The 27,691-nt window shown below is 41.0% G+C and overlaps 1 protein-coding gene and 1 long non-coding RNA gene across 3 annotated transcripts in view; both read right to left on the bottom strand.

Annotated features, from left to right (window-relative positions):
- Positions 1-27,691, bottom strand: part of ATF6 (activating transcription factor 6) — an 81,716-nt gene that overhangs the window by 48,146 nt on the left and 5,879 nt on the right. The window contains exons 7-14 of one of the 2 annotated variants that reach the window (XM_080407016.1): positions 27,105-27,325; positions 21,152-21,337; positions 20,657-20,748; positions 8,661-8,804; positions 6,734-6,853; positions 5,708-5,810; positions 4,463-4,527; positions 547-661 (exon numbers count right to left, since the gene is read on the bottom strand). In XM_080407016.1, coding sequence (XP_080263142.1) covers positions 547-661; positions 4,463-4,527; positions 5,708-5,810; positions 6,734-6,853; positions 8,661-8,804; positions 20,657-20,748; positions 21,152-21,337; positions 27,105-27,325 — 1,046 coding nt within the window. The remainder of the gene's footprint in view (positions 1-546; positions 662-4,462; positions 4,528-5,707; positions 5,811-6,733; positions 6,854-8,660; positions 8,805-20,656; positions 20,749-21,151; positions 21,338-27,104; positions 27,326-27,691) is intronic. The other variant, XM_080407017.1, reaches the window with a different exon arrangement.
- Positions 1,185-4,454, bottom strand: LOC308071512. The gene is made up of 2 exons (XR_013931234.1): positions 3,624-4,454; positions 1,185-3,496 (listed from the first exon to the last, which is right to left on the bottom strand). It is a non-coding gene; the product is annotated as an uncharacterized lncRNA (long non-coding RNA).

Genomic DNA, 27,691 nt, shown 5'->3' with positions numbered 1-27,691 from the left:
TTGACTTAGAAGTCACAAAACAGCAGAAAAACTGTGCCACTGCACACAGGCCTGTACAGCTGCAATATGCGACACATAAAATCTGCAAATGCAAGTGTTATAGGGGAAGGCAGAAATAATATTATGTTAAGCTAGCAGAAATAATTTGTGCATAGGGTACATTTATTCCTATACCCAGAAGCACAGAAGGTTTATGCACCCATTAAAGTAAATATCCAGTTAACTATTCTGATTATTGGACCGCTACCCATGCATAAGTATTTAACCACAAGGTTCATGCAATTTTGTGCTGCCTTGTCCCAGCACTACAATGTTTTCTGCAAAGCCCTCTTCCCATTCCTAACTGTGATGGGCATATTTTGCAAAGACCATGCATGATCTGGCCATATTACAGTAAAGGACGTACAGAAGTGTCACTTCTGAAGAAACACATTTAGCTTCAACCTTGGCTAGGTCATCTTTTGTATTCTAAAGAAAGACACTCAGTGTCAGAAACAGTCTTATGGATACACATAAAAGGCAATACTGAACAACTACTATACTTACTCTGCGAAATGACACCACATAGAATGTATCTTCCCTTCTGCGAATAGCTTCAAAAAAATCTTGATAGCTCCTTGGAGAAGCGTAATACACTTGCAGTTCATTCCCTGAGTTCCTGCTGAAATAAAGAAGGGGGGGGAAGGTAATTATTTTAGACAAGACAGTTAACTTCAGTGAGACAATGACTTTAAAGACCTGATATTCAAAAGAACAGCAGCTCTTCATCCATTGAGAGAAGCATAAGGAACATTAAACACAGGTGAAAACAGTAAAACTACTAGGCATTTTTTGAAAGTTCAAGGTACTTTAAAGGTCTTGCTGTGGAAAACTTTTCCAGCCTTAATTTTATTCATGTTTTTCAGGCTGGCAAAAATCTGCTTGCTAGCTCAACAGGAGAAAAAAAAAAAAAAGTTTCAAGTCAACCTAAAGTATCTGAGAAATTGTGATGACTTCTGAAAATAGTTTTTTTAGCAAATTTTAGAATGAAATGTAATTTCAAAATAAAAGAAAAACATTTATTAATTTTCTTTTTACTGCTAAGAATCCAAACCACTCAAATTGAAATAAGTGCAAAGTATAAACAGAGCTTTTCATTTACTGACAAGTGAGAACCCCACCTTCTCTCTCACTCCCTTCCCCCCCCCCCCCAATTCTTGTCTTACATGTATCAGACATCATCCTAAACCAGAACACTGGCAAGTCATACAATCCTAGTACTTATCCATTGTTTATCTCTGAAAGGTGAGAAATTCCATGAACATACTGCTATCATGTGTACTTCTCCAATCTCATTCAAAAGTAACATATTTAATCAAATTGGAAAGCTGTATTTACACACACCATTAGCTGGACCTTCAACCAGTCATTTTAATTCTTTCCCACTTTAATAGCATACCGTCTGTTTGCAGTATTTGTGGCAAACACACTGATTAGGCTATCCCTCCCGAGCTGTCTTCTGCTGACACAGTGTTTAAACTATGGTGGCTAATTCAGATTATTTTGGTATGTTTCTAAAATATACACAACCATGCACCCAAAACAAGGCACAAATCTATCATCAAGTGATTTTCTCGAGCAGCAGTAATAGTAGACCATCATTATCTCCTCTCCTACTGCTGATACAGTCCCGTTGCAACCGAAGGACTGCAGCTGCCAAGCCAGTTGCCCTTTAACAGGATTGGGGGTGTAAGCCCTGGGGGATCAAGAGCAGGCAGCTCTACCCTGTACGTCCTCTTTAGCACAGCTACGCAAGTGAGGAATCAGATCGCATCCTTCACACACAGGAAACAAAGACTGGAGCTAATGTGAACTTGATTACTCATTCCAAAAAACACGTCGGCCCACCAAACCACCCCTGAGATTCAGCATTGAAGTTTTACTGTGATAAAAGGCATCACGCCCACACACTGCTCAGTAAAACACATCCTGAAAACTGAAACAGGTCCCACAGATCCGTTTGCTCGCCCACACTCCAGAAGACACAGCTAGACCTAAAAAACAGCCTTTTATAACTCTAAATCCAGCCATGGGATAAAATTGTTCCAAAGCACTTGGAAAGCATTGAGCCTTTACAAAGCTCTCCTGGTCCATAGAACCAGTCTAACACTAGTCCCAAATTCCAAGTGACACCAGTGGATTACAGGTATTACAGCGCACCTACCTTTGAGCATCTAAGGGTAACCACAATGGACTGCTCCATGAAAGGAAGGGAGGAATTTAAGATCTGAAAACAGGTGCAAAGCTACCAGGTGTTTTAGTAACACCTTACCATATCACAAGGAAGTATCATATTTAATTGCGTATCCAAAACAGTGGTGCTGAGACTGGCCTTTTATTGGGAGATCAAGGAGTCTTTATTTCAAAAGTTCGAAGGGCACCCTATTACGCATCGCCGAGCACTAGGATGTTGCACATCTTGTTTTAAGAAGGAATGAGGTTGTGGACAGGGTGCCTTATATGGACCAAGAACCACAGTTTTAATAGTGCAAAATCTAGAAACAGGAAAGTAATTGAAGAGTCCCAGTTTGGTATCTGGATCCCTAAAAACACACTTGCAGAAACCCTCATCAAAATTACCCCTGAAGAAAGCTCTGAAATAGACTATAGAGAGCTGAGGGGCTCTCATGATTTTCTTTGAAATCATCTTGAATTTTTATCTTCCTCTTCTGCTTTGACTTCACTGCAGTACTTTTCAGTGCATCAATTTTCTTTTGGAATTCAGGACCAACATGACAATGTTGGTATCGTCAGCGCTACAAAGACAAACCTAGATCCTGCTAATGTGGCCCTGTTCATGGATGCAGGTCACCAACAAGGATATTGTAGAAGGTAAAGGTCACTCAATTTCCAGTCACAGTATTAATAATATTTTTTTAATATTAAAAAAATAAACACCTTGACCGTATACTCCACAGGGGTAGCATCAACGACAAAACTGAATGAACAGCACCTTCCTGTGTGCCCAAGAGATGAGGAACAAGCGCTGCAGAAAGGACCTGGGGTGCTGGCAGGCAAGCTGAACACCAGCCTGCAGGGCACCTGGAGGGTAACTTACCAGGCTGCATTACAGTCAGGGCCTGGAGCACAGAAGGTACCAGGAGAGACAGGAGACAGAGGGAACAGGGCTTGTTTAGCCTGGAGAGGCTGAGAGGGCTCTAAGTGCAGTCCTCAGCCTCCTAATGAAGATCACGACGGAGATGGAGACTGTCTCTTCTAACAGAGACACACAGTAAATCTCAAGTTAAACCTACTGTGAGTAGGAGGTTGGACTAGAGATCTCCAGAGGTTCTTTACAACCTAAACTACCCTGTGGTTCTACAATTGCATAGAGCATCTAATAGCTGATGGCTCTGGGAGGAACTGGAAATCTGTTCTATGTTCATGACAGTTTCAGGACAGTCACAGCATGCAGCTGCCATGACTCACTGGTCCTGTTCATTTAAACATCATCCATCTGAAAAAAAAAATAATACAATCTCACTTCCTTCTGAGCACAGCAGATTATTCCATGCAGAGCTGCATGATGTTGCAGACTGTTTTTAATAATTCAGATCATTCAAGATATGCAAGTCAAGACATACCAAAATTTGGCAGCTTGGTTTCCATAACGTTTGCCTGCAGCTTGCTATTTTTGCTATTTTCTCCCAGGCTGATCCTGCTTTCAAGGCAGCAATGCAAATGGAAGGGCCACAGCTGTCTTACTTCCAACAGCAACATTTCAGGTGTTCTCAGCAAAAAGTCCCCTTTATACTCCATTCTGCTTGTGTACTCCTCTTTAGCACTTCAAAGCAGAGAATCTTTTAAACTGTGTCACAGAGCATTCAGAAGAGAGAAATTCCATTTCCTTAAGCTCTTCTCTCCAGTTCGTCCTGTTGCCAGGGAAGAGGGACATGACAGCTAGGGGTGGGGGCAGGCAGGGGGCATCAGGCAAGTTGGGATTAGTGTGTTCTAATCATCATCAGGGAAAATCAGATGGAGACAAACCATACAAATAAGATGTAATGATACTCTGTCATTACAATTTGGTGCTTGGAAATAGTGAAAGAAACCTTCCTCTTACTGGACTCACGGCCCTTTGAAACCTTCTTATAAACTAATTACGTTCCCCCAGACAGTCCTAAGACAATTACCCCTTTTTTTTCCCTAAAAATTCAAATCTCTTTAGGAAGGGACTCTGTACAGTGAAGTAAAGGTTTTCTCATTGGTAGAAAGACCCCAGCTGTGATACAGGAATCCCTTCAAGAGTAGTTTAAATCATTAGAAGCAGTTATTTGCTAAGGGACAGAAATCATGCCAATAAATGTAGCTAGCACCTGGCTTAAGAATCCTGATAAAGTGAAAACCGGCGGTTTCTACCATTATTGGCAAAAAATTAGGTTATTAAGTAGAAAGCAGTAACAAAGGAGTTGTTCTGCCTTACCTGAGGCGGGTGTCTGTGTAAGGCATGGCCATTAGCTGGGAATCTGCCTTCTCACTGAGGGAGCTCTGAAAAACGGGGAAAGTAGAAAGATGACACAAAGTGAAAACAATAAGCCTTTTCTTGGTTTTGCATGACGTAAAATATGATGCACACCTGTAGCAGAGAGTGAATATATAATGGAGTGCAGAGGTTTATCAGTGCCCTGCACAACAAACGTGCATTTTTCCACTGGTGAAACATGAATAACTGAAATGGCCAGCAATCAAGCCGGAACCACAAAAAAAGCAAGTGTTTTAATACAGCCAAATTTGAAGTCACACATTCAGAGACAAAGAAGGGAGGCTGGCACCATACACAACAGTATTGTGTCATCCAATGGCAAAATTTGCTATCACCAATGTCAGATTTGCAGAATTCTTCTGGCTTCACATTCTCTTTGTACCTCTGCCAAAACATACTATCCACAAAACGCTTCTGGTGTTTGAAACACCAGAAGTACCTGAACTTGCCCCTACTTAGATGTTCTACGATTCTCCTTTGGACACCAGTGAGAAGAATGTGAAGTTTAATAGTCAATATTTTTTCTCCAGAAAAGCATGGTATTTCCCACATTGCTAAGCTGAATTCTTTTTAAAGCTGTTACTACCTCTTAATCAAATGAAACACTTTGAAAATTCATGGGCTTAATTTCATCCTCGCTATCAGTATGCCATGTAGATGAGTGGGATTTTAAAAAGTTGGAAATATGAGCACAAAGCTCATAATTCTGTAGTCTTACCAAAAATGTAACCCTCCAGCAAAAGTCTGAAAAAATGAAATAGAAATATTTCAACAAAACCAATCAGCTGTGACCCTTAACAGTGAGCCAGATGAATGTGTTGTAGGGTGTATTTCTCTCCATTAACCAACTGCTTATCCTTATCCTTACACAGCCTTACCGAGAAGCTGTAAAAAGACTAACTATTGATTTCATTTTAGAAAACACTGAACATATTTTGATGACTGCTAAAAAAATTAAAAACTTCTAGCCTGAATCCAAGGGCAGAAATGGAAGCAGAACTTCAGCAACATAATAATCAACCAAACCCAGCAATTTAAAATGGGAAGTGTTGGGTACCCTAATTACAGGCACCACTGCTACTTTTGTCTATAATGACAAGTGCAGACAAGTAAGACAGTATATTTTGTTAAGTTGCCTGAAATTATCTTGTCATGTTATTGACTCACGAGTATAAACCTGCCTACCTGCATAACCCGTGCCTTCTGCTGTTGGTTATTTGACAGCCTTCTAGATCTTGTTCGTTCCACTTCATGTCTATGAACCCATCCTCGAAGTTCATGATTCAGCCTAGAAAAACCCACAGCATTGACAGATGTTTCAAAGAACAGTGGCAGAAGTTTTTATTTCAGAGAACAGTTCAACTAGTCGCTATAAAGACGCTGTAAATTACTACTTGTTTACCTTATGATAATTTATTTTTAATGCTAGAAAAAGAAAATATAACTACAAGATTAAATTTATGATGGAATTCATAAGGAAGTATCTGTAAAGTACTGGGGTCATGGATATTCAACATAAAGCAGATAGAGTACTTTTTTTTTCCCCAATGAACAGTAATTCTGAAATTACTGGAAGGACGACTGAAATTTAAAATCAAAAGTTGATTCTATTCAATTGGTTAAGAAAGCTAAAATACAGCAAATAAATTTGAGAAAAAGAATGGACAAAGCAGAATGGAGATAAGGTTAGTGACACACTTGTATCTTTGGAAAAAGTGGAGCTAGGTGTTCTCTAGCAGTGAATAAAGCACATCTGCAATGTCAGGTGCACTCTGCTTGTATTGGAAGCTGAAAAGTAGGAGACCATCTTTAATGTATTTCAGATGGAACAGGCTTTTAGCTGGACTAGATTTCCATATTATGAACATGAACATCTCTACATATGGAGTGATTTCTCTTTCAAGTCATGAACAACCTCCAGGCAATCAGAAAATTGTTACTAGGTTATTGCAGATGACCAGTGTGAAAACAGTGAAAATCATTACTAAAAACATAAAAGGTTACAAAGATCCAAGTTGATTTTCTGTCTCTATGGCAGTAGAGACCGGATGGCGCAGACACTTATAGAGGTACTGGTCACATACTGGATGAACACTATGAATGGGCAATAACATCATTCACAGTTGTCTGTCCAGCAGCACACACTCAACACACAATTTGTATCTGACTCCTAATAAAAGCTTAAATGCTCAATAAAGGTTGTTTGCTCACCTCAGCGACTCTGTCCGGTTGATCAAAGGCTGACAGGGGGGTGGAGGGGGTGAAATATATAACAGTGGTTCTTCTGAGACTATCATCAGGGCTTTGTTATCAGATACAGAATGATCATACCTGTGAAAAAAGAAAAAGACATCAAGAAATCCCCTAAAATAGTTTTTCATGAATCTTTGACCAAAACCAGAGAATAAGCACTACCATCGACAAACCCATAAAGTTACAGCTGCTCCCATGGAACCTCTGAAGCTGGTGAATAACAACTTGTATCAAACATCCAATGGTCTCAGTCAATTCCCCAAAGGGGTCTGATAGCACTCAACACAGGGAAGACAGATGAGCATTAGCATATGTTGGATCTCTTCCCAAACAGGCCAGATATTGAAAAAAACATAGCTTATAAAATATTCCTTATAATATGTGAACTATGAGATCTCGGCAGAAGCAGCTTTTTCTTTCATTCCAGAGCTGTTCAAGATTTTCTACAGAAATACCAAATTTATTATTTACTAAAATCATGCAGATGTAAAGATCGTGAGCTACATGACAACGGAGCAGCCACAAACTGTATCCAACAATCTCCAGAAGCTAGCTTGGCTTTGATAAAAAGTGAAAAAGAGCGTGTATTTCGATACAAAAGTCCACAGCACTCTCAGCCACAAAGCAAAGACTAATATTCCTTTCTCCTGGTTATCTGTACCTCGTGAAGAGTTAACTGCTTATCACCAAATACCTATTACAAGTTCCTCTCTTGATAGGGTACCAATATAACAACCTTCCTCTTGGCTTTGACAGAGACCTGTAGCTCCTAAACCTCATTTTCTTGCTGAAGAACCAGGTGTAAGAGCTGATGAAAGCCTTATTCACATTCCCCTCCCTTTCCCAGCTTCCTTTCCATCTTCATGCCTGCTTCTCCTGTTTACTGCATCTAGAACTGATAAAGGAGAATATGCAGCAAAGAGCTCACAGCTTGCCAAAAACCAGGGTGAAAGAGTGTAAGAAAAGGAGGAGGTACAGGCACTAGCATATCCTCCCAAGAGAGCCACTCTACTACTACGTCACTTAAGTCATGGTCTGAAATGTGCCACATAGGACACAAAGCCCTCACCATGGCTACAGCCTTAACACCATCTTGATTTATTGCCTTCTTTCTGCATGGCAAAATACATTAGGGCTTTTCTGCACATCTGTGCCTGGCTTTGTTCAATCAGCCAAAACACTCTACTGGAAAGGGACAATCTGAGAGGATAAATCCTGTAAGGGGAAAACATGAGCTGGATTAGCCAGACTTCAATCTGGAGACAATTATATGTTCGCTTATGCACTGAAAGCGCTAGAGATCTAGGAAGCTTGAAAGCAACTACATAATTAAATAATAAGCATAAGGACGGAGTCCGAGATTTCTAAAAAAGAACGAAGTGCTAAGTTCAGAGTATGTTCTTAATTGTAAACTTCCCAAGTCTTCTCTTGAGCAACTACAAAAATAAATACTCCAGCTTGAAAAGTAACATGTAGATAACATGACAAATACTGTAACTATGCAAGCGAAAATAAATATCGGGGGAAAAGCAGACAGATGAAAAATTGAAGAAGATCATGAAAATCTCCATGACATATATGTGTTTATATGCTCTCTTCCACCACACTGTCCCTAACCATACAACATAGACATGTGTAGACTTCTGAAGCTGTGCATATTGGCTGCTCTTGGAGACAAAACATCATACTCATTTAAAAATCAACATTGTAAACTTTGTTAAATAATAGAAAAATAAAACAGATCAGCTTTCAAAACACTGTGTTTGTAAATTCAATTGTTCTACAAGAACAGCAATAACACTGGCCAAAAAGGTTAGCAAACAGTGAGGTCTAAAAGCACCACTGCCCTCTGCCACCTGAAGTATGTTAACCGTTTTCCTTTCACCTGTTGCTGTTCTCGGGAATGATGCCCCCAGGTATTTTCTGAGCTGTGCTGGATTCCTGTCTAGCTGAGAACTCCAGAAGATTTCTGGTCCGGTGGCTGGAACTTCCAGTGGAATCAACTCCATTGGGATCCTTTTCAAACACACTGGAAAACATAATAACCATAGCAAAACATAACACATACATAAAGGCTCTGCAACACACTTAAGGTTAAATACTCAGGTGAGTAAGTTTCTGGCTGCTGCTGTGTTACATGGATAAGGTTCATGTCATAGCCGATGTAAAAATGTGATGTCTTGTGTCATATTACTGTTGTGTAAAGCATTAGTAGACAGAAAAGCAATTCCATTCTCTTCTTCAGTTTTAATTCTTCGAAGGATTTTGATGCTTTGGTTTTCATGTTCCCCTATAAGCTTCATCTGATGAAACTGAGATCAGTCTTTTGTAACCTAGATCTGCAGGCGTAAGAAGATTACCTATATTCATATCAAAGTACCCCTGAACTTTAACTTTCATCAGCTTCAAAGCACAATTGACATAGTTTATATCAATACAATATGTAAGAAAAATACAGCTACCAAATTCCATGCAGCTGCAAGCCTGGAGTATTATGCCAGACATCTAACAAAACCATATACAAACGTACACATGTTAAATTCTACTTGGATTTAGAAACACTGGCAGGGCTGACAACCCCCATTTACATAGCAGCAGCAGGCCATGGTCCCAGATACCCTGTCGCCCTGGTCTGGGCTGGCAGTTATCAAAGGATCTCCCCCTGGGGGCTGCACGGCCACCCAGCCACGCGGCATAGGAACCTCTGCGCTGCTCTCCACGCAGAGCCAGGCAGGAGCACTTCACACGCAAGCTAGAACAACAACCAGACAACTGCTATGAGACTGACTGCATCCTAGCTCAGAAGGGCGATTTACAAGTGAGAAATCTTGAAAACACAAAAGCAATACTTCAATATATGCTCTTCAGAGACCAAGCTTTACCCTTTTGTCAACATGGTTGCTTCCTGAAAGATGTGTTTTTACAAAACCAGGTTCTAACTTCTTAGCTGACAACAGCAGAGCATCACCAGCAGCAACACAGTGGAAATACACAAATACAAGAAGACCCCAGCATGCCAGTGAGATCTTTGCCACGCATGTTGATCACCGCCTACAGAGTACATTTTAATTCACCACCCACCTCTCCCGTGCAGCAGAGCATAAGCTCTGCAGGGGAAGATCTCATTTTCCTATTTGTTATATGGCATTATTTTGCAACGGGCAAGGAATACAAATGGTAATAACAGAGAAAGGCAAGGCCTAGCAAGGAGGGCAGATTAAATACTCCACAACTAAGCAGAAGGCACACAGACATAGTTGCCTAGCAATCCTCTCTCTTTTGCCAATACATCTGTGCTCCTGTTAGCAGTAACCCAGGTCTCCCTGTGAGTAATTGTGTCACGTTCTGCAGAACCGCTGGAGCCAGGGCAATACCAGATCCAGCTGACGTCGCTTTGACTGCCTCCTCTCCTTCAGGTTTCCAGGCAGCAGCACAGAATCAGGGCAGCAGAAACGCTACAAGAAAGGCTTTGTTTTCATTAGTGACATTGGGCAGAAAAAATACAATTTCCTTAGCGTATACGTACACTAGCATCCAAACGTCTCATTGCTTCTACTGCACAGCATGGAAAGTTGGATGGTTTATCCACAACCTCATAGATCAGGCAACAGCAGGCTACCTAATTTTACTGAAACAATCCCCACTATCTACTGTATTTTATGAGATCATGTTTTTTCTCTTCCAATGAAAGCATCAGCACAGCTGGCAGCATCTCAAGCCCAGAACCAGAGCTCAAAACTAAGGCTGATGCTTAAAGTGCTGGAAGTCACTCATCTGTGAAATGTCACTACTCTTACCTAACTTAGAGCCATGACTCTAGACAGCTAAAAGTATATGGAAGTTTATTCATTAAACCAAGAAAATCCATCAGAAGATCTGAAAGTTGTAGCTCTCCTGCAAACCATTTCTCCACAGCCTGACGTATATCAGCCATCCAGTGTGTCCATAGCCCTCCTGGGTCTGGCGCTTTATCCTACCCTACTTCTCTCCTTTCCTGTTCAAAATGACATGTTGAACCACAGAAACTAACGAAGACCTAATCAGCAGAAGTGTAACAAATCTGCATTTTTCCATGATGATTCTTCCTTCCTATTTGCCTCGTTCTGCAAAAGCAGTTCTTGTTATTTCAGGTTCCAATTAGCATGGTGACTAGTTTGAGGTGAAGTGCCACATGTAACATATTGCTACTCCAGTTCACCCTGAGCTCTGAACAAAAGTAGTGAAATCCAAACCAAGTACACCAAGGATAAAGATAAGTACCACTCTTCAATCACAACTAATCCTTAGTTTTTGTAATTTAGTCATTTTAGCTGTGCAGCCACTCAAAAACCACACACAGCTGCTCATTTGATTGTATCAGCTTTAATAGAGAGGAGACATTTATTTTCCCTCCTCTTATGCTTACAACATCCTAATCTTTCCATCAAAATTAAAATTTCACTTTTGGCACCAGCTAAGTATGGGATGTTTCAACCTGAACGAAGATATCTTCAGCCATAAAAGACAATAGAGGTGGCAAACAGAGCATGTTTTGACATCCTTACAGGCCAAACCATGGCGCTCACTTCTGAGAACATGGGCACCAAATAAGGACAAAATATGGTATTGTTTACAGTATTTATTCCAATGTCATTTCCCTTATTGGGATAGTTTTTTTCCACAAAATGCTTCCTTGGAAGCAGGGCTAGCAGAAATTTCTGCCCTAAGCTACATGGGCTACATTTGCTTCCCCTTTCCCATTCATTTTTTTAGGACCTTGAAGATGAGCAAAAGCTTCCTTCTGGAAGTCGTCAATATGTCTAAAAAACCCCCATAATTCCCCTTCTTTGCTCCTTTGGTTTGCGGCAGTGACCCAAAACCAAAAGAACTTCCATTTTGGATAAGAAAAACCCTTGCAACTTGAAATACTGTCCTGCTTCTACCTTGTAATTACTCGGGGAGTTTTGTCAGTTTTTTGCCCATCTGAATAGAAGATGTCCTTCTGTTGTACCATTTCTTCTCCTTCCTTCTTCCCACGAGAGGTCACTTGTAGAGTTTGTCTGTAAACAAGGCTCCATCTTCGGGTGACAGAGAGGTGAGGACATGCAGGTAACTGCCCATACCCTCTGATCCCTCATTCTCAAAGACCTTTCCTTGCCAAGTGGGTACATGAGGGCATGATATCAGGGTATCAGAAATATTCCTCCTTGGACACCTCAAATTAACATGGGGGGAAAAGCATTATTTAGGACCAGCGAGAGCAGCTGGGATGAAGGACAGACCTCTCCCGCAGAGCTACATTTGGAAACACCTGCCCACCTGAGGCATACTGAGCTTTACAAGTGCTACGCAGAACAGCAACAATACAAGCCAGAACAGCAAGGGTCTACAGAACAGCTCCCCCGTAGCATGACACTAAAGACTGAGTCAATATCGAGCATCAGAAGCATCAGGGAGAAGACATTAGAAACAGTGAAAAAGAAAGGTAGGTGATCCCATTCAGGGGAAAAAAGGCTTCTGAAAAACAGTATTTTCAGCTAAGATATCAATAGTCACTTCAAAAAAAATTTTTAATATGACAGGTGGTAAATACATGGAAATTTTTTTTTTTCATTCTGTTGGGCTACAAGATGAGAATTTGGAAAAGAAAGAGCATTTATCTGCCCTGAGCAAGTCCTACCATGTGCAGGAATGGAGTTACTGCTCTACATTACAAGTCAAGAAAGACTGAAGCTGAGAAATGGCTTTACTGGACAAGATGAGCAGTTAGAAACTGGAACCTCTTCTGTTTGGCCACACTTTACATACCTGGGGTGCCTACCATGGCTTTGCAGCCTGCATTTGGACATCCCAGATATCGTGAGCAGTACAGGCTTTCCAAACAGCCACAAACACCCTGTCCAAGCTGGCTGAGCTATCAGCTTGTTTAAGATGCAAAACCAGATCCAAGAGGAAAAAAGAAAGAATCACTAAATACTTCATGAAGATGTTTGTTCAGAAGTGTAGATAAATCTGATTATAGGAGGGAGAGAAAAGCAACACTCCTGTCATGATTTCTCCAGGCATTCAATGGCACCTGATATTTTAGCTGTATTTTTACTTCTTTGGTTTGAACGTCAGTTTGATAAATGTGAAAGCAAGTCTTGCCAGGAGCCCGAACTAAATTTCAATTGAACTTCTGGCTGAACAAACCCTGTGTGCTTCAAGTTCGGAATACTGACATTTAAGTTGCACAGTAATTTGTAGATGAAAGCCAATAGTGATATCATAACAAAGAGTTTTCTGGGGACAGAACCACCTCTGAGTATGAGCTGGGATGCTTCCAATGGGCTAAAGTTGACATTGCAAGGAGACACCAACCAAGGACCTTGTCCTCTTCCTAACTGATTCCAGACAAGGCTGCTGCAGTGCCAAATGCTGTCTGGAAAGTATTTCTCCTTTCTTATTCCCGATGAGGGCACCATCTGCTGACAGCAAGGCGCTACCTTCTCCTGCCAGGCTGCTCCAGAGTTACCCTCTGCGAGCGCTGGGCTGGCAAGAGCACCCCAGCTTCTTTCCTCTGCTGGGGACCACGAGGAAAGCAATCCAGACTGGAAGGTTTTTGTGTTTTGTTCTTTTCAAAACCTCCATGTTTTTCTTGCGTTCTGCTTTCTTTAGAAGACAATTTACTTTTAATAAAGCTCTTGGAAAAGAAAGGAAGCAAGCAAGTATCGACACCCAGAGCATTTATTCTTGCCTTCCAAATGATATACAGTTATCTGGAAGTGGGCTGGCTTTTATTGCCAAAGCTTGGGCAGCCCTGATGCAAGCAGTCTCAACTCATTCAGGGCAAAAACTTTCTGCGCTTCACTCCCAACCCTGCAGATGAACACACGGAGGAAAGGGTAAGTTATCAGTGAGTGCACCTGGCATTCTGCGCAGGCTCTGCAACCGTATCAGTGGCGGCAGGCCAAGGCAAGCGAGCACAGCCAGGCCACGGCAGAACTCTGCCAGGATGAACGTGTGGCTGTGATCAGTAAAGGAAAGAGAAAGGAATCACTTCCTGCTCCTGAAGTTGTAGTTTGTAAGAAAATCAAGGGTATTACATTTTATTCAAGCACCAATCCATCAAGAGAGGTTCTGAAGGTCTGGAACCTGAACCCAAGTCCAAATCACTCAGCCTGCCCTTTTCCTCTCAATTTCTCTCTCTTTTCAAGGAGAAACTACACCACAAGACCAAAGGTGTGCTATGGAAGCAGTTTTCTGGCTTTGGGCCGCCTCCAACACAAATGTACACTCAACTCAGCACTGAAACATATTCTTTCAGTGTCACAAACACCAAAGTAAGTTTCCTGCATTAAAAGTGTTAATAACACAAACATCTTCCAGAGCTTCTGCTGGTTTTGCTAAAACACTCAGAGGGCTCTGTATTTCCTCAGCAGCCAGAAGGAGCTGGCTAACGTGGCACTATTGCATGTCGCTTGCACTCATCTAATAGTTTTCGCATTTCACCAGTTCTTCTCTACTAGTAAGAAATGAATAGCCCTTTGACTGTCAAAATTTGGAGGTATGTTTCCTAGCATACTTCAGGTACACATTACATTTATGACTATCAACCTCCAGAAGATATATGGAAGGCTACTGAGGCTTGCAAAAAGCAGAGAAATAATCCTTTTCTATCCTTCACCAAGTGCAAAAAAGCCCAGGATTGGATAAACTGAGATTAAGAAACTCACCCTGTTGTACAGCCCACAATTAGTGGTTCTCTGTTCTCAGAACATCTTTTAGAGATGCTTTAATCAGTCAGTGTTTAGACAACACCATCCAACCTGCAGCTTGAAGGAAATCGCAGGCCACAGGTACAATGCTTAATGGTCACAATTCAGCGCCGCTCCCAAACCAGGCTGAGCTGGAAGGTGGCAACAGGCAAGCAAGGAGCCTGGCTGGGGAGTTCCTCCTCCACTGCACTGCAAGCCATGGGTGTTTTCAAGTAACCTGCCCAACTTTGCACTGGAATGGAGGGAGGAAGAAGCACACACACAATCAGGAAGAAATTTTAAGGCAACAGGAAAAAAAAAATGCATTTCAGTTGCTAGTCATTACCCTTCATTTTAGGCCACATTATTCATCAGGACATTTTGAGTGTTTTCAAACGTGCCATGATGCTGCTTGATCTTGTGATCGAGCTCACCTGCCAGGCCAGCACAGTGATGGGATCCAGACCATACTGAGACCTCAGTCCAGGACTGGCTGCTGTGGGTGGGATCTGCACCGACAAACCTGAGCACACAACTTCCAGCTCAAACATCTCTGCCGCAGCACAACACTTGCTGCATGTGATGTTATGGTGACAAGATTAGCTTCTTTGTCCACTTCAAGGGAACTACAAAATTATTTCTCTAACTTTCCAACACCCCACCAACCAAGGTAATCCCTAGGCTCCTGCTTGCCGTAAGACAAGTCTGCTTCTTTAATCACAGAGTCCGGCATTAAGGCTCAAACGACAGCAAACTTGCACAAAATCACTGCTGAATGCACCAAGCCTCCAAATTAACCTGCTCTCTCACATACCAACTCAAGACTACCCAGCCTGAATAAGGGCTCTAAACCATACTGACACCAAAACAGCTGTGCTCCACGGATGGTGCTTTCAGCAGCCCAAACCACATGTGCTCCAAAAGCTCAGCAGGCAACATTAGTACTGACTAGCAGCCTGCACACTAGGTGGGATGCTAATCTGGGTGCTGGTGAAAGACTTGTGTTTACTTACTTCATCCTTACAAGCAGCAATTGCGATAGCATGCAGCTGAGCTATTTCCTCATTTTTAGTAAAAGAGGATTAATCTTAACCACTTCTGGGTTTTTTTTTTTGCCCCACTGTTTGTGTTAGGACCTAAGAAATCAGACACACCTGTAAGTCTATCAGGAGACAGAAATCAGTGCTTCTTCATTTGTTGCAGTCTATGACAACAGCAGCCAAATCACGTTTCTCAGCTACCAAGGCTGGTGTGTCTTTATTTGCAGATTGTTCAATGGATCTAAATTTTTAATAGATTATTCAGTTTCCAGGATAGTCCTGGAAAGTAGGGGAAAAGCCATCAGGACACTCTAGAGAGGAACCGCAATGAAGTTTCTACAGAAGGCCAGCAATTCTAGTGCAGCTGCTGTAGGTCAACAGGACACAAGAGATTTTGAAGCAGCAGCTTTACTTAGTTCCATCAATCACCACCTCAGTCATCCTCCACCACAAATACGGCTTAAGAATTTTTGGTTACATCATCAAGTCTGTTTTCCAGTTTGAAAGGGGTTCCAGCCATACAGAGGTGGCCAACTTGTAATAAAAAATAAAATTAATAAAAAAAATCACACCACTTTCTCAAACCCCCTGTTCCAATCTCTTTGCAGATCTGCCTTTCCCCTCCCTAACTTCACATTTTTCTTTGTTTTCCATCATTAAATCTCTGAAATGGTAGTTAGGACACATTCTGGCTGGCTGACACCTTTATAAATGCTCTAGACGATGACCACCAAAGTAAGCTTGAGCAGACTGATTAGGGGGAAAAAATAACTAGCTGAACATTTTTCATAGCCAAGAAAATAATGCTAGGGCCACTAGCAAGTACCCAGCTTGCATGCTTTGCTGCTGCTGGCTCAAAAAGCAGAGATACAAAAATTCACCTTTTGCATCTTCCATGATGGTTCTCCATTCTTACTTCTTACACATTTATTGGGTTAGGTTCTGGAAAATATCTTACCATCACATGTAGGACTTGTATAAAAAAAAAACAAAAACACACACACAAACCAATTTATATTCAAATGGGCACAGGGAAGAGAAACAAAAGAAAAATACTCAAAAAAATAAATGCAAAAAAATAATAAAACCAATCTATATTCAACCGGGCACCAGGAAGAGAAACAAAAGAAAAATATTCAAAAAATAAATGCATGGATTATTTAGACTAGAACATGTGCTTGGTTTCCATTTGTTTCAGCATTATTTGTGCTTATTTAACACATTTTCAGGTCTGGTTACTACCCAGGCCCAGCCTAACACAAATTTGAAAATTAAACAAGGGGGAGGGGAGGGGGGGGGAGGGCACCTAGGGATCGTAATAGTTTGAAAATTTTCAGATTTCATGTTGTAAGTAATTTGGAAAAAAAAAAATAAAAAAAACCCAGCACAGCTAACTAGATGTTTCTTAATGCCAGAAGTCAGCAGTCTTTCAGGGGTGCTGTGTCAGCTGAGAACGCAGCCCTGCTGACCAGCACTGGCTATCTAGCAGAAGGCAAGTGTGAAAGCAGGACATGCTGCCTCCCACAGATACCTGTCTCCAGATGTCATGGTTCCAGCTCCCAACCCTGCTGCATGCCAAGGTTTGTGTGCTCACTGCCTTTTGTGCAAATACTGCAGGGCTGCCAATTCCTGTCTTACACCTCATGGTACGTGAGACTGGGGCAAAGGGGTGACCTCTGCAAGCAACAGAATCAAAATGTACCCTTCTCCCTTCATACACCTCACCAATCATTCTTAAATAATAATAAAAGGAAGTTTTTATAGATGTTAAAACCAAATCCAAATAATTCACAAAGATTAGAGAATAGTTCATTGACACACAGACGGGAAATATCTGGGCGCCTTTCTTCTGGTATAAGACAAATAGATAAAATAGAAACTTACACTAATATAATCCCTGCTGAATTACTTCTGCTTTTAATAATTGAAAGCAGTTTTCTATACAAAATAGCAACAAACCCAAAAGAGTTTAGTAACACAGTACCATGTAATGCAGAGTTACCGTTTATACAAGCCACTTGCAGGACCAGAAACTATTCAATTCACATTTACATTAGATTTATATTTAATTCAACTTGCGTTCTTCTCTCAGAGATAACATGGTGCCATGTCCAAGACTGAAGGATGTTCTGAAAAGCTTGATGGCAATTAAGCAGACTGGACTAGACTCTCCCTCCAATGTTTTCTTAACAGGTTTCCTGGGTTGATATGCCAGCTTCCCTACCAGACGTTCAGTGCCGCTCCCATATTCCCAAATTAAATGTTACAGATTACCCATACACTTAGTATATTTGTCAGCATGAAAAAAATGTGTCAGCAGAATAATTTTATCTGCTAAACTTGTTTGCCAAGGGCTACCACATCCTGGACTGCTTCCCATAATCTTAAAGCAACAGAACAGGAGAGCCTCAGAGTCCTCCATGAAACATCACAAAACATCCCACCACTTACCTACGCAGTCAATGTGATGTAAGACCAATAAAGAAAATTACGTGTGAACCAGTGTTAGTGCAACACACATCCATTAGTGCAGAAGCAAACACAGAACTAACTACAGAGCCAACCATTCAGATTTATTACTTTTTTTGCAGAACTCCCTGTCGTTCAGCTTCACATCCCTGTCCCAGAACAACCAGATCACTTCCCTGCTTCCTCTGATTTGGTGGAAATGGGCAACTAAAGAGAAAACCTATATATCTGTCCTTTTGTTCTACCTCTGGCCTTCAAAGAATCCTATCACTTCCAATTAAGAGTCTGAGAAGCATCTTACAATAAGGCCAGCTAAGGGAATTTTAAAGACTGCTACCTATTTTAGGGGGCAAATTTCCCATGATTTTGCTTTTTTTTGATGTAACTCTCCTTTTGCAATGGTTTGTTGGTTTTAAATAATAAAACATTCAGTGCTAATATATTTGAATCAAAATATCCCGTGCCCAAATGCTGTCACACCTCCATACAGGTTTGCAAGTGAAATGGTTTCCTACATAAAATAAATGGCAACACTGTCACAAAGTTTCAAATCGTAGTTGACAACTGCATAGAAATTAGGTATTCCACAGCTAGCTAACTCAGGGGGAAAAGTACTTCTGCTGAACTATAAGCTAGCATGTATTATAAAAAAAAAAAAAAAAAAAAAAGATTACTTATTTCTGTAAGAAGTTGCAGGGATGGAAAAACATCACGTGTACTGGAAGCTCCTGTTGTTAAGGACCAAGCAGAACAGCAATCATGACTATTACGTTCGTGGAGCTACTATTCAGTGACACCTCTATAAAAGGAAGAAAATGCGTATGGGAGGAGTGAAATCTTAAGTCATGGTTTGCATATCCCACATTCTGGGCCTTCCAAAGAGTACTGCACAATCAACATTCATACCACCTTGATACAGTCTAGTATTTTAATTGCAATGCAAGCATTTACTCTGCTAGGGAAAAAAAAAAAAAAAAAAAAGCTGAAAGAGTAATTCCTTGCAAATTTGCAATTACATTGCTCTTCACTGCCTAAATCCAGCACTGATGCAGACCACCTAGTCAGGTACAGCAATCACATGGATATGCTAAGCTACTACACCGGCAAGAAATTTCTTTTTATCTACTTTAATAAACATCAAATGGGTCACGACATTAACCCCGTAACATTTCTACAGTTACCAATTGTTGCAAAGGTATGAACACAAACCGACCTTTCAGCCTACTTTGACAGCAGTTTCTTGCCATCAAGCTCAACATCCTGAGGGTAGAAAAGCTGACACAGGAACTTTAGAGCACTGTGCTAAAAGACTTTCCACTCATCTTCTGTATGTTTCCAAGCCTCTCAAAACCAACTAGAGCTTCATGCATTCCAACTCCTCACTGTAATGTGGAGGCAACTAAAGTTTCTGCCAGCTTCAGAAAGGTTACTGGTTCTATTAGTTCTCACCAAGCGTCTCTCAAGTGTGTGGTAACATTTGCAAATGCAGATTGCTTAGCACAAACGTACAAATCAATCACTTCGTATCTGATTTAGTATCTGGAAGCTGATTTTTCTGCCTGATCGTCAAAAATACCAATACAAACCCTAAATGCACTAAGAAATAGTCTACCTTAATTTTACCTTTGATATGGATGAGTTCATCAGCTGTATTTCACTGCCGGAGATAAACAGTATTTACAATAAGTGCAAATACTTCAAAAGTAATTTCAGCTTTAGCAATTTTTCTAATATTATTAAAAATGTACAAACATCAACATTGTAAAAGCTTATCAGAGTCAGAAACAGCATCTTCCTCCAGATCTATCCCATCCCATTCCTTCAGCTTGACTGGGGTTTTGAGAACAAATGGAGACACTGACTGGGAATCTACCGAAATATTCTCCCCTTCTGAAAAAGCGAACAGATTCAAATAAAAGGTCTCTATGTTCCAAAGCCAGGTTAAATAGACAGATATGTGTAAGAAGTATCCCTTTTTAGTCTCCTCTCTTCCACGGGTTTCTTTATCAAGTGTCTGGGAAATAACGCAGCATTTCCTTCCCGCTGTCTTGGTTCCTATGCCCCACTGATACAGTTTGAATAAGAGAGGTTTCTGATTACCGCTTCAACTAATTAAGGAGAGGAAACCACCTCTTCACCAGATCTAGAAGACAAATAATACAGGGCTTACACTGTAATGAGGAAGGCTGCAGCGAGACACACCTAACGGCCAGGATTGCAAAGCACTAGAACAAACAGTGGGATTTCCTGCACTGGGTACTAGAAGCAGCTTAAACTCAGCTACTTACATTAGCACAAGTATAAACAAGCAGATGAGCTCTCAAAGTCTGCGACTTTTTTTCTAAAAGGATTCTAAACACAGCTCTGTAACCTCTTCAGGTATAAATGGAGCAGACAAACTGCTGTACGCTGTATTGATTAACAAAGTGCCAAGCCAAGAGAAAATAAAAGTACAAAACCTATCTCTTGTGGGCAGAAGGATTCCAAAAGAGGAACTATTATACAGATGAGTCTTCCCCTATGCAGGAGGAGAGCAAAGGATGTAAGTCAAGTTTCAAGCTCAAGACTAAAACACAACACTGCCTGTATTAAAGATTCAAACAAAAATTGCAGGACAGCAAACTTGCTATGCAAAGAGGAATTCTTAGGCAGCTTACCTCAGTGGACCGTAATTCAACATTATGAAAGCCAGTATCACCATCACACACAGGGTCCTTCTCTTTGGAGATGATACTTTGAGCTTCTGGTTCTACACAGGAAAAACCAGAGAAGACGTGCAATATAAAAGGGGCACAGACATACAAAGGTATGTCATGTCAGAAGCTGAACACACCAAATTATTCTTGCTCTTTGGATTTGTATTTGCCTGATTATGTATGAATACAAGCCAGGACTACTTAAAAATAAAACGATTTTGTTTGTGCATTATATTTAGCTTCTATCCAGTCTATCTTCTCAGTGAAATCTTCAGAAGTACCATGAAATAAAGAACTGAAAGTCAAATAGATGTGACAGCTGTCCTGACCTAGAGCTGGTGAAAGTCCTGCTCAGACTAGGAGCCCTGGGCTAGAAACCCCCGAAGGTCTTCCAGTCAACATTTCCATGATTCTGTTCAAGTGCCTCCCACCTGAGAAGGTGGGACAATCTCTTACCTCTAATACTACTTCATCCAGCTGCCTCTTCAGCATGCTGTTTTCTTTCTTGAGCTTCTCATTCTCCAGTAAGGCTGCCTTCAGCCTCGTCTCTAGTCCCAACATGTATTCTTTCTTTTTCTTACGTGACTGGAAGGCTGACTCCCGGTTTTTGATCATGCGCTCCTGCCGTCTCAAGACATTGATCTAGATTGACAATACGGAGGCCTGTTAATGATCCACAAGTTAAAAGCGTCTCTATTTCATGCATAATTTCTGCTCCTCTATTTTCTCAAAAGTTTGCACAGATAGCTTCCTGCACTCTGCTTCAAATGAGCTGAAATGGTCAGCACAGAGCCAGCTAGGAATCATGGTACACCTCCAAGAGTTATAGCTCATGAACAATGAAAAACAAGTCTTACACTGTCTTGTTTTCTCCAGAGTTCTCAGCCTCCTAGGTGTAGGGGACACAAAACATATACCTGAGCAGCAGTTTTATTTGATCAACCAAATCACAAAGACAGATAATACCTACCTTCAGGTCTGCAAGGTAGACTTTCACCTTGACTTTACCATACACCATATTTTATAGGCCACAATCAATCAGTCATCTGTTTTCTTACCTGGAAAGTTCTATGGTTTTTTAGTCTGTCCTGTATGGAAGCCATTTCCACACTGATCACACCTGTGTCTGTACCTTTTGCAGCTAAGCTATATAGTTTTTGACATCTTGAATGCTGATGCTGACCTCAGACTGCACATTCTATGAGTATCAAGCACTTACATGGCAGTTGAAATGCACTCTCTGGGTGCATCCATGCTAGCATTTTAATTCAGATCAGGTGTGTGGCTTTGATGCACGTTTCCTGAGTGTCCCACTGAATATGCTTTGGTTCACATCACAGAACAGTCTCTGATAGAGCACACAAACTGGATTCCTTCTGGCTGAAGCTAAACCAGCAAATAAACTCCAGGAGGGCACATAATTCACTCCAACCACTAGCAGGCATTCAGTCTGCACGACCAGACCAGGACAGTTCAAAGTAACCCTTCCCTATCCTCCAGCAGTCCTGATGACGTGATTTTTTTCCCCAAACAGGAACAGCCTATCATCTTTTACCACTTACTCATTTTGTGGTTTGGTTTGCACTGAGCGAGTGGGACAACCTAGACTGAAAGCATCTTGCTGCTGACGAGGATAATGATGATCGATACTGCAGAGCTATAAAAAGCTACTTGAAATCCTAGGTTTAAATACTACTGTGTTGATTTCCTTTCCCTCACAGATTAGCAACAGCAACTCTTTTTATTAAAAACAGAAGACTTCCATCACATTATTAAGCTAGAACAGGATGTGTCTTAATGATGTACACATTGAAAAAGAACTGAAATGCCGCGTCTTACACAGAACTGAATATCCTCCAGTAGCTACCAACATATGCACCGGTGTAAACTGTATCTATTAGAGCATAAAAACTAAAGAAAAAAAAGATGAGAACTATTCTAGAAGTATCAGTCTACAGAAAAAATAAGTCACAGAATAGTAACACTAATGAACTCTGTGTGCTCTGGTCAAGGTCCGGCTGCTTAAACTCTCTCCCTATATATACCCACACACAGACAGTATGGAGCTCTAGGGCTTTGGTGTCTGCAAGAAAATTTGGCTACAGGCTGTTTGAAGAAGTCATTCTTCTTCACGATACCGCAGTCTGGTGACAGAGACTGAGAAAAAACATTACAGTGCATTAACACTTTGGGCTGTCTCCATGTTGATCTAATTGCTTTCTGTAAAGATCATTTATTATATGTCTAGTCTGCTGCCACCAAGAAGAATCTCTGAAGCTGTTTGTACTTAATCCAGTTTCTCTCTCTAGCAGAGAGTGGAGATGGAAAAGATTTTAACATTCTTTCATTAACACTAAGCTTTGTCTTGAATTTGTTAAGTACTACAATACTTAACATAAGAAAACTTCTGCAGACATATAAACACTTTGGGGGAAAAAAAAAAAAAAAGAATGATTCAGGCTAGCCAAGGACCACAGTGTATAGAACACACCATTCTGGGGCCAGGATCATTTCAACTGAGATGAAATAATAAGGAATGAGTTCATGCAGCAGCTTTGGCTTCAGCTGTGTGATACTCCAAACAAGTAGTTACATTCTTCTTCTTTTTAAAAAGAAGTTTTTCATCATAAAGTCAAACAGAGAAGACCAAATTGTTTACAGCCATTCTTGTTTGCAGACCTGCTTAGGACTACTCACTACTGGAGAGGTTTTGACTAAGCATCTGGAACCTCTGACAAATCTACTTACTGCCCTGGAGAAAACATGGGAGTTAAAGCACCAGTGCAGTGTTTGTACACTAAGAGTACATCCTAAGGTACATCTATCGTTGTTTCAGACACCACCAGCTACATTTCAGGCTGCATTTATCTAAACTGTCCTCCTTTACTCAGTGTTCTCCAAATGCTGTCAGGAACAGCAGCTCTCTCCAGTCCGATTCAAGGTACCCTGCAAAATAACTGCATTTTAGTTTACGCCACACCACTTTCACTTTGACTCATTTCTTAAGCTTGCTTAAATGAAACCCAACTGTTTGTGTCCTTGAGTTACTTTGTTTTAATTGAAAATCCCTAAAACAGTTTAAGATCCTTGGTCAACCCTCTAGCACTTGTCTGCCTTTCCTTGGGGAATAAAGTCACACTACCTGATCCTACCTAAATCTGATGCAGGAAATAGAGCTCTGTGTGTGAAACAGTGCAACAATGCTTGAACCTGGAAGCAGTATGGCACTAAGCATTACATAGCTGGCTTGGCATCAAGATAAACATGCCCTTTGCATTTTGGTAATCAGAAGAGAGAGAGGAACTAATATATAAAGTCAGACTGCTTGACCAACATTGCTTTACACAAGTGCTGAACAAAGACTCAATGTAGCAAACAACTCTAACTTCTGCTGCAGTCTCCCTCTTTGTAGGTTGTATTGTATTAATTTACCACTCAAGATAGTAACTTCTGGTTCCCAGGAAACACCTACCGTAACGGGAAAACATCAGCATTAAAATCAAACATTAATCAGTGCTGCAACTTCTGTTACCCAGCTTTCAAAACTACACCACCACACACATAAAAAATATGTTGTAAATATTGAGAGGTGAAAGGTTCATTGCAAAATTGCTTCAAACTACCAACTAGATTCCGATTGTCCTCTAACTTCAGAGTCTTTGCAAAGAGTCATACACTTTACAAATAAACACTGCTACCTCAATTCAGTCTTCCAAAGAAAAATCAGTTCTGAGCAAAATTTAACCTCCATTCCAACGCTAACTGTATTTCTAGCACAAGGCACTAAGAATGTCTCCCACGCACTGCAGGTTTTGGTACACACACTGGGAAAGTTAACAGAAAGCTGAAAGTACAAACCATTTCAACTTTACATTGGCTAGACTCCTGCCTCAACTTATGAAAGCTGCTGTTTTCAAAGATGCACCTTAAATGCAGGAACACAAAACCTATGCAAATGTTTTTTCTGTTCTTATGAAAGACCTGGGTTTTCTTGTTTCTAACTCAACAGAACACAACTTGACTAACGAGTTTATTTCATATGAAAATTACCTAAAGTACAGCACATAAAACAGGATTCTTTAATAGAAATGTTGAAGTAATTTTGCATACATAAGTGTGAACTAATTTTTTCTAAATGTTCAATACTTTTTTATCAACAGAACTGGAAGGCAGAATTAAATCTTTTCTTGCTACAGAGTGGAAACATGAGAAAAGGGCCCTATAAGGACACACCTAAACTGGATTCCTGCACACACCTACTGTTTATGTCCTCATATCACTTCACAGCAACAGGAAAGGCAATCTGCTTACTTGATTAAGAGCCTCCTTCCTTCATCTGGAAGAGTGGCTTGCTTAGGCAGCATTTCTTTTGTCCAATTTCCTAGTGGGAAGTTCTTCACCAGTTTCCTAGCGAAGAGTGACGGCACTGAAAGCCTAGCACTTCCCCAGGGCTGGCAAGCTGTGTAAACACGTGCCATCAGGACACGCACAATGTACGGCCTCACAGCGTACAGCTTGCTGTCAGCCGATCTCAGCCTAATCCACTGGAAGGGCTGAGTGTTAAGCTAACTTTATCCCTCCTAAACCCAAAAGAAAGTCCTGCAGTGTTTCTTTTTATCCTGCAACATCTGCTTAGATTACCAAACAATAAAACTTGTTACAGAGCTCAAATGACAGCTACATCTGTGCAGCTCTGTGCACCACATATGGCACCTAAGGCAGTCTCAAGATCTTTTAACCCCACTGGCACCAGCTGTATTCTGAAACATTTGTTCTTTTTCAAAGTGCTATGACACAGTATGTGCTGATGAGCAGTTGCAACTGTTTTTTTCATGTTTCAATAAGCACAGGTAAGATACGCAGCATTTAGGCTGATACCAAGTCTAAAAACTGCCTCCCTAAAACAGCTTCAGGTCAAAATATCCACACAACCATCATTCAAAACAAACAGCTATTCGTTATCACAGCTACATGTTTGACTACTGACTGTCAACAGATGCGTATATGAAGTGTGCTGACAATTAGGCGGTTTTGTCAATTAAACCTTATATTCAGACAATGGCAAGGTGCCATGCTAGTCCTGATTACAGGGAGTCACAAACCTAGTGACTGCTGACAGGTCTCCTCAGTTTGGCTTTGTACAGCAGGCGACTATCATTTAAAAATGCAGTGCTCTTAACTGGTCTGTCTAACAGACCTTTGTCAGCTTCTTGAAAATTCAAGACTGGGTTTAAAATGCAGTCTGAGTGCTGAATTATTTGTAGCAAATAATTTTTCATTTAAAAATGCAGCCCACACACAAACATGAATAGTGAGGAAAATTTAACATCAAGCATGAGTGGCAATTCCCAGACACTAGGAAACCGTACAACAACATCCCTCCGAAGAAGCCAGAAGACACATGCCTTTGCGAAGCAGTGCCCTGCACTGCTAATAAGCAGGTGACTACACGGCAAAATTTCATGTGAATGAATACCAGTGTTTTCTCCCTCACACTGAGGGATGCAACAGGACCTTCAGCTCATGACAGCAGCACTTGGAACACCACACTAGAGAACAACACCCTGAGAGTTTACAAGCCACAAACAAGAAGCTTCTGTATTCTTCCCAACCATGCCTTCTTTCGGACAACAGAATGCAACCAAAGCAGCTCCAGACTACTAGGAACTAAATCAAGTTAACACCCACCTTCCTAGCTAGTTAAGATGTCAAAGCTAAAGGAGGAAAAAAACCCTGCACATCTCAAAAGTTATTTCTCTTTACTGCTTACTGTGAACTACTGTGGAAAAACATATCTATTTGCGCAGTGACTGTCGAGAGCTTACCCCTTTTCTACTCATTCAGCATATGATCAAAAGGAAGCCTGAAGAGATCAGGATCATATGAAACTCTGTATCTGAAGTTTCTAAAAATCATTAATAAAACCTGGGAAGATAAACAGCATGGAAGAATCAGGCCTACTGCTGACACTTCAATTCATCTACTTCCAAAGCAGTGCTTTTATTACATGGATTAGAAAAATGGTTTAGCACTAATCAAAAAGCAGACATATCAAACCTTCATGTATGTAAGAGAGCTCCAGTCACTGAGAGTCTACAGTTGAGAAGACAAACAAAGGGGGGGAAATTTAAAAAAAAAAATGTATCAGCACTGTCTTCTGCCACAGTGCTTACACACCTGGTCTGCAACTCCAGGCAGGCCAGCAGATATCAAGCTGTTCCTCCCCATTCCTTGCCAAGCTGCCAAACTCCGTTTACTGTTAGAAATCCTATTAGACAAGACCAACTGCAGCTCTGTCCTCCTGAAGACTCTAAAGCGACATGGTTCTCCCATCATATCCCAGACGCAGATAACTGAAAACTCTTTCTGAGCTTCAGTTATTAGCTATCATCACACAGCCAGAACTTACATCCAGCCCCATTGCTGGTGTGGTGCTTTGAAGCAAGGGCTTAGTTGCTGGTATTTTGCCGCTTGTTGAGCCATTCGCAGCAGTTGCAGGCAACGCATTCACTGTATGACTGTGAAGTGGCGTGGTCCCTCCAGGGACGGCAATGACTGGCTGGGAGGCAGGAAGCACCCCAGAAGCCTGGAGCTGTACCACAGTGGGCTGGGGGAGCACCACCAATTGACCTAGAACACAAGAACAAACAGGAGTGCTCAGTGTATAGTATGAAATGGATTTGTACATGACCAGTTTGTAGGGCAATACTGAGGTAGGACATAGAAAGCTTTTGCTTCCTCTCCTGCCCTGCACAATATATCTCAAGTTCAATTCTACAGCACTAGTATATTCCACAGGATAGGAATAAAAAAACCCTACCCAAAGCCCTCAAAAGTTTGCAGGGGTCTTAATCCACCCTGTAAGCCAAAACCACACATATTAAAGGGATCCAATAAATCAAGCTCACTCCCAAAAGCTCTTCAAAGTCAATAAAAGTCAACACTTGTTAGAAACATTACTCATTTCAGTATTGCTAACACTTGATGTGCTTTGGG

This window comes from Falco punctatus (genome assembly GCF_963210335.1).
Source record: "Falco punctatus genome assembly, chromosome: 11".
In the NCBI taxonomy this organism is placed as follows: Eukaryota; Metazoa; Chordata; class Aves; order Falconiformes; family Falconidae; genus Falco; species Falco punctatus.
This window is presented reverse-complemented; position numbering and strand designations above follow the sequence as displayed.